Source organism: Monodelphis domestica, chromosome 3, assembly GCF_027887165.1.
Source record: "Monodelphis domestica isolate mMonDom1 chromosome 3, mMonDom1.pri, whole genome shotgun sequence".
Taxonomy (NCBI): Eukaryota; Metazoa; Chordata; class Mammalia; order Didelphimorphia; family Didelphidae; genus Monodelphis; species Monodelphis domestica.
In genome coordinates this window covers 27,848,465-27,865,870 of record NC_077229.1, presented here as the reverse complement: position 1 = coordinate 27,865,870, position 17,406 = coordinate 27,848,465, and the positions used below count along the sequence as shown (strand labels likewise).

Here is a 17,406-nt window from a genome sequence, read left to right as displayed (position 1 = left end):
AGCCCCCATTCTCTCCCTGCCTCCTAGCAAATGTCAGAGGTGAGCTCTGAGCCCCCATTCTCTCTGCCTCCTAGCAAATGTCAGAGGTGAGCTCTGAGCCCCCATTCTCCCTGCTTCCTAGCAAATGTCAGAGGTGAGCTCTGAGCCCCCATTCTCTCCTGTATGCTAGCAAATGTCAGAGGTGAGCTCTGAGCCCCCATTCTCTCCTGTAAGCTAGCAAATGTCAGAAGTGAGCTCTGAGCCCCCATTCTCTCCTGTAAGCTAGCAAATGTCAGAGGTGAGCTCTGAGCCCCCATTCTCTGATGTATCCTAGCAAATGTCAGAGGTGAGCTCTGAGCCCCCATTCTCTCCCTGCCTCCTAGCAAATGTCAGAGGTGAGCTCTGAGCCCCCATTCTCTCTGCCTCCTAGCAAATGTCAGAGGTGAGCTCTGAGCCCCCATTCTCCCTGCTTCCTAGCAAATGTCAGAGGTGAGCTCTGAGCCCCCATTCTCTCCTGTATGCTAGCAAATGTCAGAGGTGAGCTCTGAGCCCCCATTCTCTCCTGTAAGCTAGCAAATGTCAGAAGTGAGCTCTGAGCCCCCATTCTCTCCTGTAAGCTAGCAAATGTCAGAGGTGAGCTCTGAGCCCCCATTCTCTGATGTATCCTAGCAAATGTCAGAGGTGAGCTCTGAGCCCCCATTCTCTCCTGTAAGCTAGCAAATGTCAGAGGTGAGCTCTGAGCCCCCATTCTCTCCTGTATGCTAGCAAATGTCAGAGGTGAGCTCTGAACCCACATTCTCCCTGCCTCCTAGTAAATGTCAGAGGTGAGCTTTGAGCCCACATTCTCCCTGCCTCCTAGCAAATGTCAGAGGTGAGCTCTGAGCCCCCATTCTCTGATGTATCCTAGTAAATGTCAGAGGTGAGCTCTGAGCCCCCATTCTCCCTGCCTCCTAGCAAATGTCAGAGGTGAGCTCTGAGCCCCCATTCTCCCTGCCTCCTAGCAAATGTCAGAGGTGAGCTCTGAGCCCCCATTCTCTGATGTATCCTAGCAAATGTCAGAGGTGAGCTCTGAGCCCCCATTCTCTGATGTATCCTAGCAAATGTCAGAGGTGAGCTCTGAGCCCACATTCTCCCTGCCTCCTAGCAAATGTCAGAGGTGAGCTCTGAGCCCACATTCTCCCTGCCTCCTAGCAAATGTCAGAGGTGAGCTCTGAGCCCCCATTCTCTCCTGTATGCTAGCAAATGTCAGAGGTGAGCTCTGAGCTCCCATTCTCCCTGCCTCCTAGTAAATGTCAGAGGTGAGCTCTGAGCCCCCATTCTCTCTTGTATGCTAGCAAATGTCAGAGGTGAGCTCTGAGCCCCCATTCTCTCCTGTATGCTAGCAAATGTCAGAGGTGAGCTCTGAGCCCCCATTCTCTCCTGTATGCTAGCAAATGTGAGAGGTGAGCTCTGAGCCCACATTCTCCCTGCCTCCTAGCAAATGTCAGAGGTGAGCTCTGAGCCCCCATTCTCTCCTGTATGCTAGCAAATGTCAGAGGTGAGCTCTGAGCCCCCATTCTCTCCTGTATCCTAGCAAATGTCAGAGGTGAGCTCTGAGCCCCCATTCTCTCCTGTATCCTAGCAAATGTCAGAGGTGAGCTCTGAGCCCCCATTCTCTCCTGTATCCTAGAAAATGTCAGAGGTGAGCTCTGAGCCCCCATTCTCCCTGCCTCCTAGTAAATGTCAGAGGTGAGCTCTGAGCCCCCATTCTCTCCCTGCCTCCTAGCAAATGTCAGAGGTGAGCTCTGAGCCCCCATTCTCTCCTGTATGCTAGCAAATGTCAGAGGTGAGCTCTGAGCCCCCATTCTCTGATGTATCCTAGTAAATGTCAGAGGTGAGCTCTGAGCCCCCATTCTCCCTGCCTCCTAGCAAATGTCAGAGGGGAGCTCTGAGCCCCCATTCTCTCCCTGCCTCCTAGCAAATGTCAGAGGTGAGCTCTGAGCTCCCATTCTCCCTGCCTCCTAGCAAATGTCAGAGGTGAGCTCTGAGCCCCCATTCTCCCTGCCTCCTAGCAAATGTCAGAGGTGAGCTCTGAGCCCCCATTCTCTCCCTGCCTCCTAGCAAATGTCAGAGGTGAGCTCTGAGCCCCCATTCTCTCCTGTATGCTAGCAAATGTCAGAGGTGAGCTCTGAGCCCCCATTCTCTGATGTATCCTAGTAAATGTCAGAGGTGAGCTCTGAGCCCCCATTCTCCCTGCCTCCTAGCAAATGTCAGAGGGGAGCTCTGAGCCCCCATTCTCTCCCTGCCTCCTAGCAAATGTCAGAGGTGAGCTCTGAGCCCCCATTCTCTCCTGTATCCTAGAAAATGTCAGAGGTGAGCTCTGAGCCCCCATTCTCCCTGCCTCCTAGTAAATGTCAGAGGTGAGCTCTGAGCCCCCATTCTCTCCCTGCCTCCTAGCAAATGTCAGAGGTGAGCTCTGAGCCCCCATTCTCTCCTGTATGCTAGCAAATGTCAGAGGTGAGCTCTGAGCCCCCATTCTCTGATGTATCCTAGTAAATGTCAGAGGTGAGCTCTGAGCCCCCATTCTCCCTGCCTCCTAGCAAATGTCAGAGGGGAGCTCTGAGCCCCCATTCTCTCCCTGCCTCCTAGCAAATGTCAGAGGTGAGCTCTGAGCTCCCATTCTCCCTGCCTCCTAGCAAATGTCAGAGGTGAGCTCTGAGCCCCCATTCTCCCTGCCTCCTAGCAAATGTCAGAGGTGAGCTCTGAGCCCCCATTCTCTCCCTGCCTCCTAGCAAATGTCAGAGGTGAGCTCTGAGCCCCCATTCTCTCCTGTATGCTAGCAAATGTCAGAGGTGAGCTCTGAGCCCCCATTCTCCCTTCCTCCTAGTAAATGTCAGAGGTGAGCTCTGAGCCCCCATTCTCTCCTGTATGCTAGCAAATGTCAGAGGTGAGCTCTGAGCCCCCATTCTCTCTGCCTCCTAGCAAATGTCAGAGGTGAGCTCTGAGCCCCCATTCTCTCCTGTATGCTAGCAAATGTCAGAGGTGAGCTCTGAGCCCCCATTCTCTCCTGTATCCTAGCAAATGTCAGAGGTGAGCTCTGAGCCCCCATTCTCTCCCTGCCTCCTAGCAAATGTCAGAGGTGAGCTCTGAGCCCCCATTCTCTCCTGTATGCTAGCAAATGTCAGAGGTGAGCTCTGAGCCCCCATTCTCTGATGTATCCTAGTAAATGTCAGAGGTGAGCTCTGAGCCCCCATTCTCCCTGCCTCCTAGCAAATGTCAGAGGGGAGCTCTGAGCCCCCATTCTCTCCCTGCCTCCTAGCAAATGTCAGAGGTGAGCTCTGAGCTCCCATTCTCCCTGCCTCCTAGCAAATGTCAGAGGTGAGCTCTGAGCCCCCATTCTCCCTGCCTCCTAGCAAATGTCAGAGGTGAGCTCTGAGCCCCCATTCTCTCCCTGCCTCCTAGCAAATGTCAGAGGTGAGCTCTGAGCCCCCATTCTCTCCTGTATGCTAGCAAATGTCAGAGGTGAGCTCTGAGCCCCCATTCTCCCTTCCTCCTAGTAAATGTCAGAGGTGAGCTCTGAGCCCCCATTCTCTCCTGTATGCTAGCAAATGTCAGAGGTGAGCTCTGAGCCCCCATTCTCTCTGCCTCCTAGCAAATGTCAGAGGTGAGCTCTGAGCCCCCATTCTCTCTGCCTCCTAGCAAATGTCAGAGGTGAGCTCTGAGCCCCCATTCTCTCCCTGCCTCCTAGCAAATGTCAGAGGTAAGCTCTGAGCCCCCATTCTCTCCTGTATGCTAGCAAATGTCAGAGGTGAGCTCTGAGCCCCCATTCTCCCTTCCTCCTAGTAAATGTCAGAGGTGAGCTCTGAGCCCCCATTCTCTCCTGTATGCTAGCAAATGTCAGAGGTGAGCTCTGAGCCCCCATTCTCTCTGCCTCCTAGCAAATGTCAGAGGTGAGCTCTGAGCCCCCATTCTCTCCTGTATGCTAGCAAATGTCAGAGGTGAGCTCTGAGCCCCCATTCTCTCCCTGCCTCCTAGCAAATGTCAGAGGTGAGCTCTGAGCCCCCATTCTCTCCTGTATGCTAGCAAATGTCAGAGGTGAGCTCTGAGCCCCCATTCTCTCCCTGCCTCCTAGCAAATGTCAGAGGTGAGCTCTGAGCCCCCATTCTCCCTGCCTCCTAGTTAGGTGCCTGAGTGTAAGTGGGTGGGGGGCTCTTGGTAGGTCGGGGCTGCATGGACACGTGTAGGGGGGGGCTTGCTCAAACCGAAGCTCGCTTCCCCTCCTGAGTCCCCCTAGGACAGGCTTCCCGTTCCCAGCAGTCAAGTGCATTCATCCTTTCTCTAAGCAGCGCTTCATTCCTTTTTTAAACTGTATAATTTCTGCCTGATTGTAATGGCATATTTTAAAATTACCAGAAATCAAAGCCGGAAAATGGATACTGTGGCTTTTATTGCCAGCCCGAGCTGCATTAACACAGCCTGTAATGTGGGGAATAAAAACAGCCCCTCCCCCTCCCCCTTCCCCCTCCCTCCTTTTTTTTTTTTGAGACAGTAATAGGAGAAAATTGGTTTTGAAACTGAATAAAAGTCCCTTTCAGAGGAAATCATTTCTTTCACGGCACCTTTGCTGAAAGTAAAATAGGGATAATGAAAGGTAGTTCTGTGATTGTCTTTCATCGGCGGCGAGCGAGCGCCGGGCTAGGACAGATGGAGGCCTGAGCCCGTCCGTCTCTGCTCGTCTCGGGCTCGGGAAATACAAGATTGCAATAATTGCCTCGTAACAAGGAGCTTGTTGTGAAATTAGTATCTTAAGGAAGTCGTGGAGAAAAGGCTTCTCCTCCTGAATGCTTCATTATTAGCAGCGAGCCTCCCAATGGGGCGGCAGACACCTGTTTACTATTAAAGGACTTCCCTCCCCCTCCTGCTCCGTCCCCCCAAACCGGGGCTGGGCACAGAGCTCTGCCCTGACAAGGACAGAGACGGGGTGGGGAGGAGGCGTTCAGGGCTCACCAGAGATGGGTGGTAAATAGCAGCTTCTGTGACTCCCCTCCGACCCTCCTTCCACCACACCACACTCCCTGCCCACTGGCAGGCCTTGGAAGCCATCCTTTTCCAGATGAGGAAAGGGGGGCCTTTGGAAGGTCCAACACGTGTGTAGCAAGGCAGGATTTGAACCCGCATCTCCCTGGGCCCATTTAAAGGGGCCTGATGGGAGGAGGAATGCCAATCCCTTCTCTCCTCAGTCTTGGATCCTTTGGGTCTGGGTGGGTGCGAGCCTCCGTCTGTGGGGGAGATCAGAAGGACGGGAGACTCCTCTCCAGCTTCAGACCTTAGGAGGAGCAGCAATAACACATTAGCTCTGTGTCTAGAGGGGCCGTGGCTCTTCAAAGCACTTGCCTTCTCCTTCCCTTATTTGATCCTTGCAATAAGCTTATGAGGTGGCTCAGGGTGTTATTAGCCCTACTTTACAGACGGAGACACTGAGGCCCAGAGGGGTTGCGACTTGCCTCCCATCAGATGCATCTAATTACTGGCACAGCAGAGACTGGAACCCCCAACACCCAGTTTTTTCACCGGACCAGACTAAACAAGTGGATGCTTGCCTGGTCGTCGGGCAGCCGGGTCTCCCTACAGATGAGGAAACTGAGGCCCAGAAAGAAATGATATAGCCTGTGAAAGGCTCTGTAAACCTTTGTAAATGCTAGCTACTGTGCCAGGGTGATGGGATTGGGGCACACATAAGATTAGGTGAAGGTTGGAGGGGGAGAACCTCATAGCTGGACTCTGACTTCAGGCCCAACAAGTTGGGACCTGGGTGAGATGGGGGGGGGGGGGGGAAGGGGACGGTGGCAGCAGCAGCATCCTCTGTGCCTCTCCCATTGCCCATCCCTTTCACCATTCCAGAGTTCACTCCTTATAGCTCTGGAAAAGCTGTAGGCATCCATGGGGCCGTGAAGGCCAGGTGAGGACCAGGCTTGCCCAGGTCTTCCCTAGGAGGAAAGAAGGAGAGAGAGGACAGACAGAGAGAGAGACAGAGAAAGAATGGGAGGGAGAGAGAGGAGATTGGGGGGGGGGGAGAAAGAGAGAGAAAGGGAGAGGGAGAAGGGGAAAGAGGGAGGGGGAAGAAAGGGACAGAGGGAGAGAAGCAGGGAGGGAAAGAGGGAGAAAAGGAGGAAGGGAAAGAGAGGGAGAGAAGGAAGGAGGGAGAGGGGGGAGAGACAGAGAGAGAGAGAAGGAAGGAGGGAAGGAAAGAGAGAGGCAGACAGGGAGAGATGCAGAGGAAGAGAGAGACAGAGGGAGAGAAAAAGGGAGAAAAGGAACAGAGAGGGAGAGAAGGAAGGAGGGAGAGAGGGAGAGACAGAGATAGAGGGGGGGGGAGAGAGAGAATGGAAGGGAGAGGGAGAGAGACAGAGAGGGAGACAGAAGGAGGGAGAGGGAGAAAAAATGGGAGGGAGGGAGATGGGATGGGGGAAGAAAAAGAGCAAAAGGGAGATAGAGAGAGGGAGAGACAGACAGACAGACAGACAGAGAGATCATTCCAGAAGGCACTCAAAGCTGATTGGACACCCAGGGGAATGACTAGGAATTTATACCTTCCTGGGTGACATTCTGATCTCTGATTGTATAGATAGATCATTGTCACAACTGACTGGATCCTAACCCATGCTGCTGACTCTAGATCACACATAATCTCTCTTTTGGACTTGGACCAAAAGGACCGGGTTCGAATTTGGGTTCGAATTCTGCTTTTGGCATTGGCTCTGTGCCGCTGGGCACTCATGATGGAGATAGTAGGAGTGATGATAACTCGACTTGACAGATGGAAGCCCTCGTCAGATCCTAGCTCACTGTCTACCAGGCAGCTGCTCTTGTTAGACCCATTTTAACAGAGAAACTAAGAATCAGAGAAGCCCAGGCTCTCCAGCTCCTCAGCATCAGAGGGCCTGTTAAGGAGCATTTCCTGTGTGCTAAGCGCTGAGAGGTGGGAGGAAGGAGAAAACACGGTCCTCACCCCCTCAGAGCTCCCAGGCTAATGGTGGAAACGATATGCAGTGATGCACAAACAAACAGACAGGACAGTCCCCAGTGGGTGGGAGGCCAGGGTGCCCCTCAGTCCCTGAAGGGCCTGAAGAGCCCCCCTTCCGCAGCCAGATGACGGGGGCAAACCTTGCAGATCTTGAACCTTGGGAGGAAGGCCCTGGACCTGGCACCAAGACCTCCATTTGATTCCCAGGTCTAATCCTCCCTCGTGGGGTGACTGTGGATAAGTCACAACCTTCCTGAGCCTGTTTCTTCATCTAAGAAAATGGGGAGGGTCCCATTTGCACCTTTTGAAAGGGTGGAGTTGAGGAATCCATTTCTTAAGGGGGAGGCCTTCATAGAAAGATCTGCCAAAGCTTTCTCTAGAAGGGTCGCCCAATGGAGCCGCCATGTTTTGAGGCAGGTCAGTCTGACAGGTTCTTGGGTGAAACGGTGGGAGAAGCGCCCAGGAGACGGAGTGGAACCCTCACCTCTTCGGTCTCAGCTTCCTCCCCTGTAAAAGAGCAGAGGCCAGGGTTGGCTCCTGCCTTCAGAGGCTCCTGTGGTGATCCTCGAGTCATAGCTGGAGGGCTAGAGGGCTTCTCCAATGCCTTCTAAGACAAGCCCCTCTTCAGAGATGAGGAAACTAAGGCTCAGGGAGGAAATGGGGTTCACCACCCAGTACCCATGTGATGAGGGTAGCATTTGAACCCAGGTCCTCTCATACCAAAGCCAATCCACCATGGAAGCAGGCCTCTCCCCTCAGGAGAAACATGGTGGACTCTGCATGGAGAATGATGGCTGATGGGGATGTTCTGGTCTTTGACCGGGTATGGAGAGAGTTTGGAAGGCTACAGGATGCTAACAAGAGTATCAATCAAATGGTTCTTTTCTAAATTAAAATCAAAATGCGCATTTTGGTGTGGAAGACCTGAGCTCAAATACTAGGCCGGTCAAGCTCTGCAGGACGTTTTCTCTGTCAGATGAGAGAGTTGGACCTCTTAGGTGAGCCAAGGGCCCAGCAAAGACTTGGCCAACTTCTGCTCTAGGTCCAGGGCCTGTGAGCTGTGGGCCTCAGTCTTCTCATCTGTAAAACCAGGGGGTGGAAGGCCTCCAAGGCCCCTTCGAGCGCTGGGTCTCAGGTCGTCGTCCCTCTTGTCTGAGCTGAACTAGAAATGGCTCTCCTTGCTCCCCAACCCCGGGTAGGATGGGGCCCTGCCTCCGAGGGCCCCGGCAGCCCCCCAGTGACCCGCTTTTCCTTTGCCTTGCAGTGTGAGAGAGTGCAGTGAGCCTCGAGCCCACCTCCGCCTCCACCATGTTAGCCTGTCTGCAGCGCACCCAGAACCCAGCTCCCCAGCACCTCCCCTGCCCCAACAAGACCCTGGAGCTCCGGAAGTGTAAGTACCAGGCTGGGCGAGGGCGGGGGTCAGCACCTCCCTCTCCAGAGGCCTCCTTTGGGGGACAGGCCCCGGGGCCAGCTGGGGGGGGGGGCTGGTTCTCCTGGCTCTACTGTTAGCTTTCAAGGGGACGTGGAGCAAATCGCCTCCTTCTCTGGGGTTCCCTTTGAGCCTTCATTAGGCGAGCTTAGCCCAGACAGTCTCTGAGGGAGAGAAGCAGCCTCGAGATGAAGAGGAGCCGGTCTGGATGTGGCTCTGCCTTCTGCCTCTTTGCTGGCCCAAGGCTGGTTACCCAGCTACCCCTGCCAGGCTGGGAGGGGACTTAGAACAGGGGTGTCAGGGCTGGGAGGGGGCTTAGAACAGGGGTGTCAGGACTGGGAGGGGGCTTAGAACAGGGGTGTCAGGACTGGGAGGGGGCTTAGAACAGGGGTGTCAGGACTGGGAGGGGACTTAGAACAGGGGTGTCAGGACTGGGAGGGGGCTTAGAACAGGGACTGTCAGAGTTTGGGCGGGGGAGGACCTGAAGAGATTCTCTGGATCAGACATTCTTAGCCTAGCGTCTGGGGGGTCTGTGAACTTTGATGGTGAGGAATGTCTGGTCTTTCTTCCCGGCCCTGCCTGGCCTCCTGTGTAATCTCCTGCATTTGTACTGCTGGGTTGAATTCTGTCCCTCTGAGAAGGGGTCCTCGGGCTTCCCCAGACGGACAGCCTCAGGGGTCCAGGGCGGACAAGAAGGCGAAGCGCCCTCCCGTCCGTGGCTGTCCGAACCCCCATTTTGCAGAGGAGGCTGGAGCGGCTTCCTGGGGACGAGCCCTGAAGTGCTCTGGCTGGGCCCCGGGGTGGGCTGGGGGCAGCTGGAGCCAGATCCTCGGTGCCCGCCCAGCCTCCCTCCCTCCCCTGGCAGCCTGGCCCGGAGCTGCGGGCTCCTTGGATCCTTCCAGACTTATTGGAAGTGACACTGACTTACCAGGTAATTAAAGAGACCAGGAAAGGGAGCGGGGAAGGAGGGACAGAGAGATAAGCAAATTAGCGGGGGGCCTGGGGCCTTCCCACAAGGGCCCCTGCTCGGCTGGTGACCAGGACCAGCAGGCCTGGCTCTGGGCTAATGAGTCCAGAAAGGTCTGCTCCCCTCCACGAGGCTGTCTCTGCCCTCCCCGGGGGACAGGCACGGCCGCAGCATCCTCCCCGCTTCCCCAGCCCGTGGGGCACAGTCAGGGGCAGCATCTGCCAGGCCAGGCCCTGGCCCTGCTCCCCAGGGGCCTAGCTCAGCTCTATTTCCCCCAGAGGAGCCGGGGGGCTCAAGCCCTGCCCCCCCTTCTCCCTGCTCCATCCTTTCAAGCAGAGGCAGTACGAGGTGGAAGGACGGAACGTTTAGGATCAGAAGGCCTCAGCTTGGATTTCTGCTCTGTCCTTTGTTCCTCCATCCAGCCCCCTTACCCACTAGCCTCAGTTTCCTTTTCTGTAAAAAAAATAAGGGGCCCAACCTGGGTGGCTGTTAAGGTTTCTCCCGGCTCTCAGTCCTGGGATCAGGGATCTCGGCTTGGAAAGAACCTCAGAGTTCATCTAGTCTGTGTTTTAACAGAGAAGGAAACTGAGGCCCGGAAGAGGATCCTAGCCTGAGAGCGTCTGATCATCTGCCGTTTTATAGATGGGAAACGACGGCTCGCGGGTCCTCTCGGCTCGGCCGGGCAGCGAGGGCTTCCGAGGGGCCAGGGGGAGGGGGTCTCCCCAGCACGCCCCTCTGCGTAGCTCCGCCATCATCCCTGGGTGCTGGGCACGGGGCCGTTTATAGCTGTGTTCCAGGAGCCCAGCCCAGGCGGCCAGGCGGGTCAACGCCAGGTCAGGCCCAGCCAGTAGGGCTGTTAAATCCTATTAGCCTGCCAGGCCTTTGATTAATTCGGGGCTGAATTTCACCAAAAAGGGAGATGACTCATTTCCCTGCCCGAGGGCTGCTGGCATTTAGGGAGCCAGGTAGTGCTTTCCGGCTGCCACCTTCCAGGCCTGGCCTTGGGCTGCTCCAGAGTATCTGGGCTCTTGCTCAGTCCTCCTGGGCCCATGGAGACGAGCCTCGGAGCAGCGGGGGGCAGAGCCGGGAGGGGCCTTTATTTAGAGAGAGCGAGCCCCCCCCCAGTTTTACCAAGAAGGAAACGGAGACCCAAAGGGCAGAAATAACGAGTCCGAGATCTGCCCTTGGACCCCACCTGGGCTGTGAGCCGGAAGACGTGAGGATGATGTAAGAAAACAGCGGGGGCGGGGGCAGAGAAGGTGCCCTGGGTCCAGGTGCTGGCTTCCCACCCTCTGCAGGGCCCCCCTCTTTCCCCATCCTCTTTCTCTTGGGAGAGCTGCCTGCTGGCCAAACCTCTGTCTTCGGTCCCTAAGACAGGTGAAGGTAAAGATGAAAGGGGCCGCCCCTTTCTGCAGGAGTGAGACTTGGGCCCACCGAGGCAGGAACGGGTGGCAGGATGGGTCGCCTTCCTTTAGCCCACCCCCACAGGGATAGGGGCTCTCCCCAGGCTTCCCCCCTCTCTGCCACCACCGCCGCCGCCACTCTAGCCAGGCTCCAGCTCCTGGGACTCAGTCCTGTTTATTTCAGCTGTGTGGGGCTTTTTCATTAATAAATATTTGAATTTATTGTCATGCTGTTGATATATAAACTTTGAGTCATCTGCGGCTAAAAATAAGGACTACTTGGAGAGCTTGGAGAGATGGGGCTCTGGCTCCAAAGGCGAGACACCCCCCCCCCAACTCCCCTGAAGTGGGATAGGATCATCTCTGTTTCCCTGGCAGCCCAGGGAGTGCCAGCATCCTTGCCCAATGTCTTAGAACGAGAGAGGGGTCTTGCCCCATCTGAGGCAGGGTCTGGCATCGTGGGATCTCTGCCTAGCCCTCTCTAGGGAGAGTCTGACCCAAAGGCTGACCTGAAGAGGTAGGTGGTGACTCTCCCCCCCCCCAGAACCCCAAGAGCAAACTGAGGCAACAAATGGGAGCCTTGGAGGACTAGGGTCTGAGAGTCATAGATTTAGAGCTGAGAAAGCCCTTGGAAAGCCATTGAGGCCAATCCCTTTCTTTTACAGAAGAGGAAACTGAGGCACCAGGTCTTATTGGGTGACTTGCCCAGAGTGCCTCAGCTAGGAAGTGAGGGGCAGGGGGACAAGATTTTAGCCCAAGCCTTCAGGCTCCAAGTCCAGCCACCTCTGCCCTAGACTCTTGCACAGAGAGCAGTTTACTGTGAAGACTCCAGACAAGGTAGTCATAGAGTTTAGAGCTGCTGTGTTACCTTTAAGATCATCTAACTCAAGTCCCTCCTTTGCTAATGATACCATCCTTTAGGTCTAAATCACGTGGCCGCCTTGTCTTTATTCTGGTTTATGGTGTGACATGTTGGTCCATACCGACTTCCTGGGAGAGTGCTCTCCAGTTTTCCTACCAATTTTGGTCAAATAGTGAGTTCCTCTCCTCTAAGTTTGGGTGTATCAAACACAAGATCACGATGGCCATTTATGAAGGTTTATTGTATACCTGATCTATTCCACTGATCCACCACTGCCAGGCTGGCTTGATTACCACTTTGTAATGGAGTTTGAGATCTGGTATTGGGAAATAAAAAAAGAAATCTGAAATCAGCTAACTGGTAGGCCATCTTCACATTTTTTTTCATGGATTCCCTCAATATTCTTGACCTTTTATTCTTCCTGCTGAATTTTGACGATATTTAAGTCTATAAAAGAATTCTTTGGTAGTTTGATTGACATGGCATGGAACAGATAAATCAATTTAGGTAGAATTGTCATTTTTATTATATTGGTTCATTCTGCCAATGAGTAATTTTCCCCTAGTGGTTTAGATTTCTTTATTTGTGTGAAAAATGTGTTATTATTGTGTTCATATGGCTCCTGGGTTTGTCTTGGAAGGTAGACTCCCAAGTATTTTATATTGTCTGTGGTGATTTTAAATGGAATTTATCTTCCTCTCTCTTTCTGCTGGGTTTTGCTGGTGATATGTAGGCATGCAGATGATTTATGTGGGTTTATTTTATATCCTACAATTTTGCTAAAGTTGTTCACTGTTTCAACTTGTTTTTAATTGATTCTCAAGGATTCTCTAAGCACACTGTCATATTATTTGTTGAGTGATAGATTTATTTCCTCATTGCCGATTCTTCCATTTTTTTCTTATTACTATATACTTATTACTATAGCTAGCATTTCTACAACAGTATGGAATTGTAGTGATGATAATAGGCATCCTTGCTTTACCCCTGATCTTATTGGGAAAGCTTCTAGTTTGTCATGTTATAACTTAAATTGGTTGCAAAATATAATAGTTAAAAATTTGGTTTGACAAAAATAATAATGGTTAAAAAAAAGGAATTGTTGTGGTCGCCATTTATAAAAGTTAAAGTTAGACTGTGTGTCAGTAGGCTGTTAGTAGCTTTATTTACAGCAAGGTAAAGATATTAAAGTGGGAAATATAAGAAAGAGGTAGAAAATATCACCTAGCTAAAAATACCCCAAGTCCTAATCCTAGTGCCTCCAGACCTCGAATGTGAATCTCACCAGAATCCAAAGTCCAGATCAGGAAGCCAAAATCCAAATTGCCAAAGACACTGAAAAATCACTGAGAACCTTCAGCACACACAAGGCCAAGAACACCAAGAATGAGACCAGAGCTCACGCTCCGGAGGCTAAAGGCCTCCAAGAATGAAGAGTGATGCCCAAATCTCTCTCAAGCTCACACTTATATGCAGTTTTCTCCACCCATCAGCTTTCCTAGTCACATCTCAAGAATCAATTGCAGCCTTTGAATTTGCTTTACACTGTCCTGGGAGGGGGTGGGGCAGTGCTTGTGACCTTTTAGGGTATGAACTTTCTTTGTTAGTGACTTACTAAATATTAAGTAGAGGTACTTTAAGTTGTTTTTTTGATTAACTTGAAATAGACAAAGGGAATAAAAATTCTCTTTCAGTCCCTTTTACAGATAATGTTTGCTCTTGCTTTTAGATAACTACCACTGTTTATCATTTGAAGAAAAACTCCATTCTTTCCTCTGCTCTCTAATTTTGGCTATTTTTTTAAACTCTTTTAACTTCTGTCTTAGAACTGGTACTAAGTATCAGTTCTAAGGCAGAAGAGCTGCAAGGGCTAGGTGATTGGAGTTAAGTGACTTGGCCACAGTCACACAACACAGCTAAAAAAAAGTACCTGGGGCTGAATTTGAACCCAGGTCCTCCTGACTTCAGGCTGGACACTCTATCCACTGTGTTACCTAGCTGCCCTCTTTCTAGTGAGGAAAGAATGTTGTATTTTATCAAAAACTTCTTCTACACTATTGAGATAATCAGATGATTTGGGGGGGTTTGTTATTGTCATTTTGGGTTTTCCCAATATTGAACCAGCTCTGAATTCCTGGTAGAAATCCTACTTGCTCATCATATAGGATCCTTGTGATATAACGTGGTACTCTCTTTGCTGGCTCTTTATTTAAAATGTTGGTATCAATGTTACGGACACTGACTGCTCTTTAGTTTTCCCTCTTCCTAATTTAGGCATCAACACTCTATTTGTACCATCATGGGCATTTGGGAGGGCGCTCTCTTTTCTGGTTCTTTTTTCACATGGCTTATATATAGTATTGGAAGTAATTGTTTTTTAAACATTGGGTAGAATTCCCCGGTCAATCCATCTGGTCCTGTAGCCCAGGGGTCCTTCCCCTCTCTTGGGAGCAGCGTCTGGGGAAGCTGGGACACGTCTCCTCAGAAGAATTCTTTTAAATCCCCCAAACACCCAGAATTAAAATAGGGTTATTAAAAAGTGTAAGTTCATAGACCCCAGTCAGATCCAGTCTGACCCTCTCGTTTTATAGATGAGGAAATGGGCGCCCGAAGACATAAAGTGACTCTTTTAAGTTAAGAACAACAGCTAAACCCCCCCCCAGAAAATGTTATCTAAATAAGCAGCTGGTATCAAAGGGGTCGAGTCAGGAAGATCTAAGTTCAAATTCTGCTTCAGACCCTCACTCGGTGACCTCAGACGAGTCCCTTCGCCACTGTGTGCCTCAGTTTCCATAGCTATAAAATGGGAATGATAATGGTTTCTACTTCCCAGGCAGGGGGGCACCTCCTCTCTGCCCTCCCAGGTAACCTTTGCACCCCTTACACTGCCCGATAGAGCTCTCATCACCCAGCTGTGATTAAGTTGGAGAGCTGAAGTCTGATTGGCCCCAGACTCCCACTTTGAGAGGCAGGGAGAAGAGACTCCCCCAGGTGGTCCCCATTTCTCCAGCCCTTCTATTGTACACCCGGCCTGAGCCTTTCATGTCTCCATAGAAGAGCAGTAATAATGGGTGACGTTTCTGGAGCGCTTTGCGCTTGACAAAGCCCATGGCCGGAGATTATCTCATTTGATCCTGGGAGGTAGGCAGGCCAGGGATTATCTGGGACCAAAGCTCACCGGAGAGGCCTGGAGCAGATGCTGGGGGACAGAATGAGGAGGGGAAGGGAGGGGGCACCCCAACGAGGGCTGGTGGGGGAAGGCCACGGCCAGAGCCAGACAGGATGCTGGAGGTGGCCTGGGTTGGAGCAGCTGGCTTCGCTTGGTCCCAGAAGGCAGGACAGCCAGGAACTTGGGGGGGGGATCCAGAAAAGGGGGGGGGGGATGGGCTCTTACAATCAGTGGGGCCCCCAGGCCTTCAGCTGAAGGCTAGCTCTGGACTTAGAGAAATAGGATTCCCATTCCCCCTCTGCCATGCCCGTGTGACTTTAGACAAGTCCCTTATCTTTGCTAAGCCCTCAGTTTCCTTCTCAGTAAAACAGAGAGGTCTGCCTCAATGGCCTCAGGGGTCCCTTCTTGCTCAGACATCCTACAGTTTTTCCAGTAATTCTTGGGCCTCTGGGCCTGGCGTGGAAGCTGTCATTACTTCTGGGAGCTGAGTCCTTGGAAAAGCAGTGTGGGATATTGATGGGGAGGAGGAGCCAGCTCTGCCTCCAAGTCACTGTGTCCTTGGGCAAGTCCCTTCCCTTCTGTAAGCCTCCATCTGCCCATGTGGAAAAGGGGGTGGCTTCAACCAGGTCAGAGTCCATGATCTTGGTAACTATATTACAATAGAATTTGTTTTCTTGGTAATTCTATTAAATTTTTTTAATTGAAGATTTTTATTTAATTAATTAATTTAGAATATTAATCCTATTAATTTTATTGGGGCATTTAGAATCATCATCCTGGGCAGGGGCTGTCACAGGGTGCCTTGACACACAAAACACTGGAGAGCCCTCCTAAGGTCCTAGATGACAGAGAAGGAAGAGGCTAGAGAGCATCATGGCCAAGTTCCTTATTTTACAAATGAGGAGCATGAGACACAGGTCAGGGGAAGGGACCTGCCCCATTCAATAAGTCTTTGAGACAGAACTTGAACTCAGAACTTGGAGTCTGTCATCCTGCCCACTACCTCGTGCCTCCCAGCTCTCAGATTCAATGATCTCAGAAGTTTCAAGGGCAGCCCTGTCTGGAGGCTCCTCATGCCCACCTTGGCTCAGCCCCATAGAAATGGGGGAGACCCTCTCTTCCTCCCTCCCCGCCCCCCAGCCTGCCCCATCCCTTCCAAGCCATGGGGACTCCTATGGTCAGTGCACTAGAGCAAGCCAGGAGGTTACTGCCACGGGCAATGCCTCTTCCTTTTCCACTAATGAAACACGGAAGAAACAAACCAATTTGCAATTCCAATAATATTTCAGACAAATCTTGACCACCAAGAGTAGGTCCAACTATTTAGCTGTTAGCAAGCATAGCCTGAGAAATGGAAGTGCCTGGCCTCCCTCCCCAGGCTTTGACTCACCCTCCTTCAGGGGCCCTCAGAGAAGATCCCCCAATGAAGCTGGGGAGGAGGAGTGGGAGAGAGGAAGGGCCACAGAGACCAGAGAGAGAGCTGCGGGAGCAGGTGTCAGGGGAAGGACAAATGGAGGAAGGAAGAGGCAGGAAGACACAGATGGATGGAGAAAAAGAGAGGGATGGAGACAGGAGTGATGGAGAGAGGATCAGATGCTGATGGATGGAGAAGAGAGAAAAAGACACTGAGAGATAAAGGAATGAAGGCAGGTAGAAGATGGGCAGATGGAGATGGACGGATGGAGAAAGTGAGAGGAAGCAGATAGAGGGATGGAGACGAGGGACCAAAATGGCAGGTGAGAACTTGGAAAAGACAGAGATGGAGACAGAGAAGAGAGAGGGACAGAGACCAAGGTCAATAGAGGTCCAAAGCCAGGAATAGGGAAGGAGGCTCTCCCAGAGCTTTTGTGAGGAAAGCCCTTTGGGGTGGTAAAGGAAGGGCTCAAGAGTTAGAAGCTGCTCTTAGTGGGCTTGGTTCATCCGATTTTGGTCTCCACTGGTGGGGAACAAGGGCTGGTCAACAAGCTTTTGGTGAGTTCTTGCAGGGCTTCAGGCCCTGCACTAACAATGAGGGATACAAAGCCCAGGCCAACGACCAGAGACGTCTGAGTCACTGATTTAGAGGGCAGCTCCTGAGTCACCTCACTGCCCCCCTTAGCTGGGCTCCTTAACCATTCAGGGCAGCCTCAGTTTCCCTTCTGTAAAGCAAGAGGCTCCTCTAGTTAATGATCTAGAGTTGCAGGGGGCCTCAGGACCCTTCGAGGTCATGGAGACCACCCCCTTAACTTCTCTTGGGTCACTGTGGCTGGACCCTCTGAGCATCCCTGCTTCCTGGCCAGGGCTCCTTCCGTGCCAAGGCCTCCAGATGTGTTTGTGCCCCGTTGTGGGTCTAGACCCACTTGTTTCCGGTGGGCATGCCATCTCCCCTGGGCAGGAGGGATGCTCCTCCAGGACAGGGATTGTTCCGTCTTCCCACTTGTTCCCGTGGTGCCCAGCCCTGGGGCCTGGCTCGTAAATATGGCTTAATAAACACGTGTTCATCGATTCGTGCTTGAAGGCAAACCTGTCACTCTGTCAGCACGTCTCATAGCCAGCCAGTTTCTCCTGGAGCCCCATGACAGACTCAAGGCAAAGGCAGAGGGCGGGAGGAATGG

General features: G+C 52.3%; 1 protein-coding gene across 3 annotated transcripts in view; it reads left to right on the top strand.

Moving 5' to 3' along the window:
- FAM222A (family with sequence similarity 222 member A) overlaps positions 1-17,406 on the top strand; it is a 71,524-nt gene that overhangs the window by 39,951 nt on the left and 14,167 nt on the right. For all 3 annotated transcript variants that reach the window (XM_007490422.3, XM_056821594.1, XM_056821595.1), the window contains one exon: positions 8,247-8,372. In XM_007490422.3, the coding sequence (XP_007490484.2) occupies positions 8,291-8,372 (82 nt within the window). In that variant the 5' untranslated portion in view covers positions 8,247-8,290. The remainder of the gene's footprint in view (positions 1-8,246; positions 8,373-17,406) is intronic.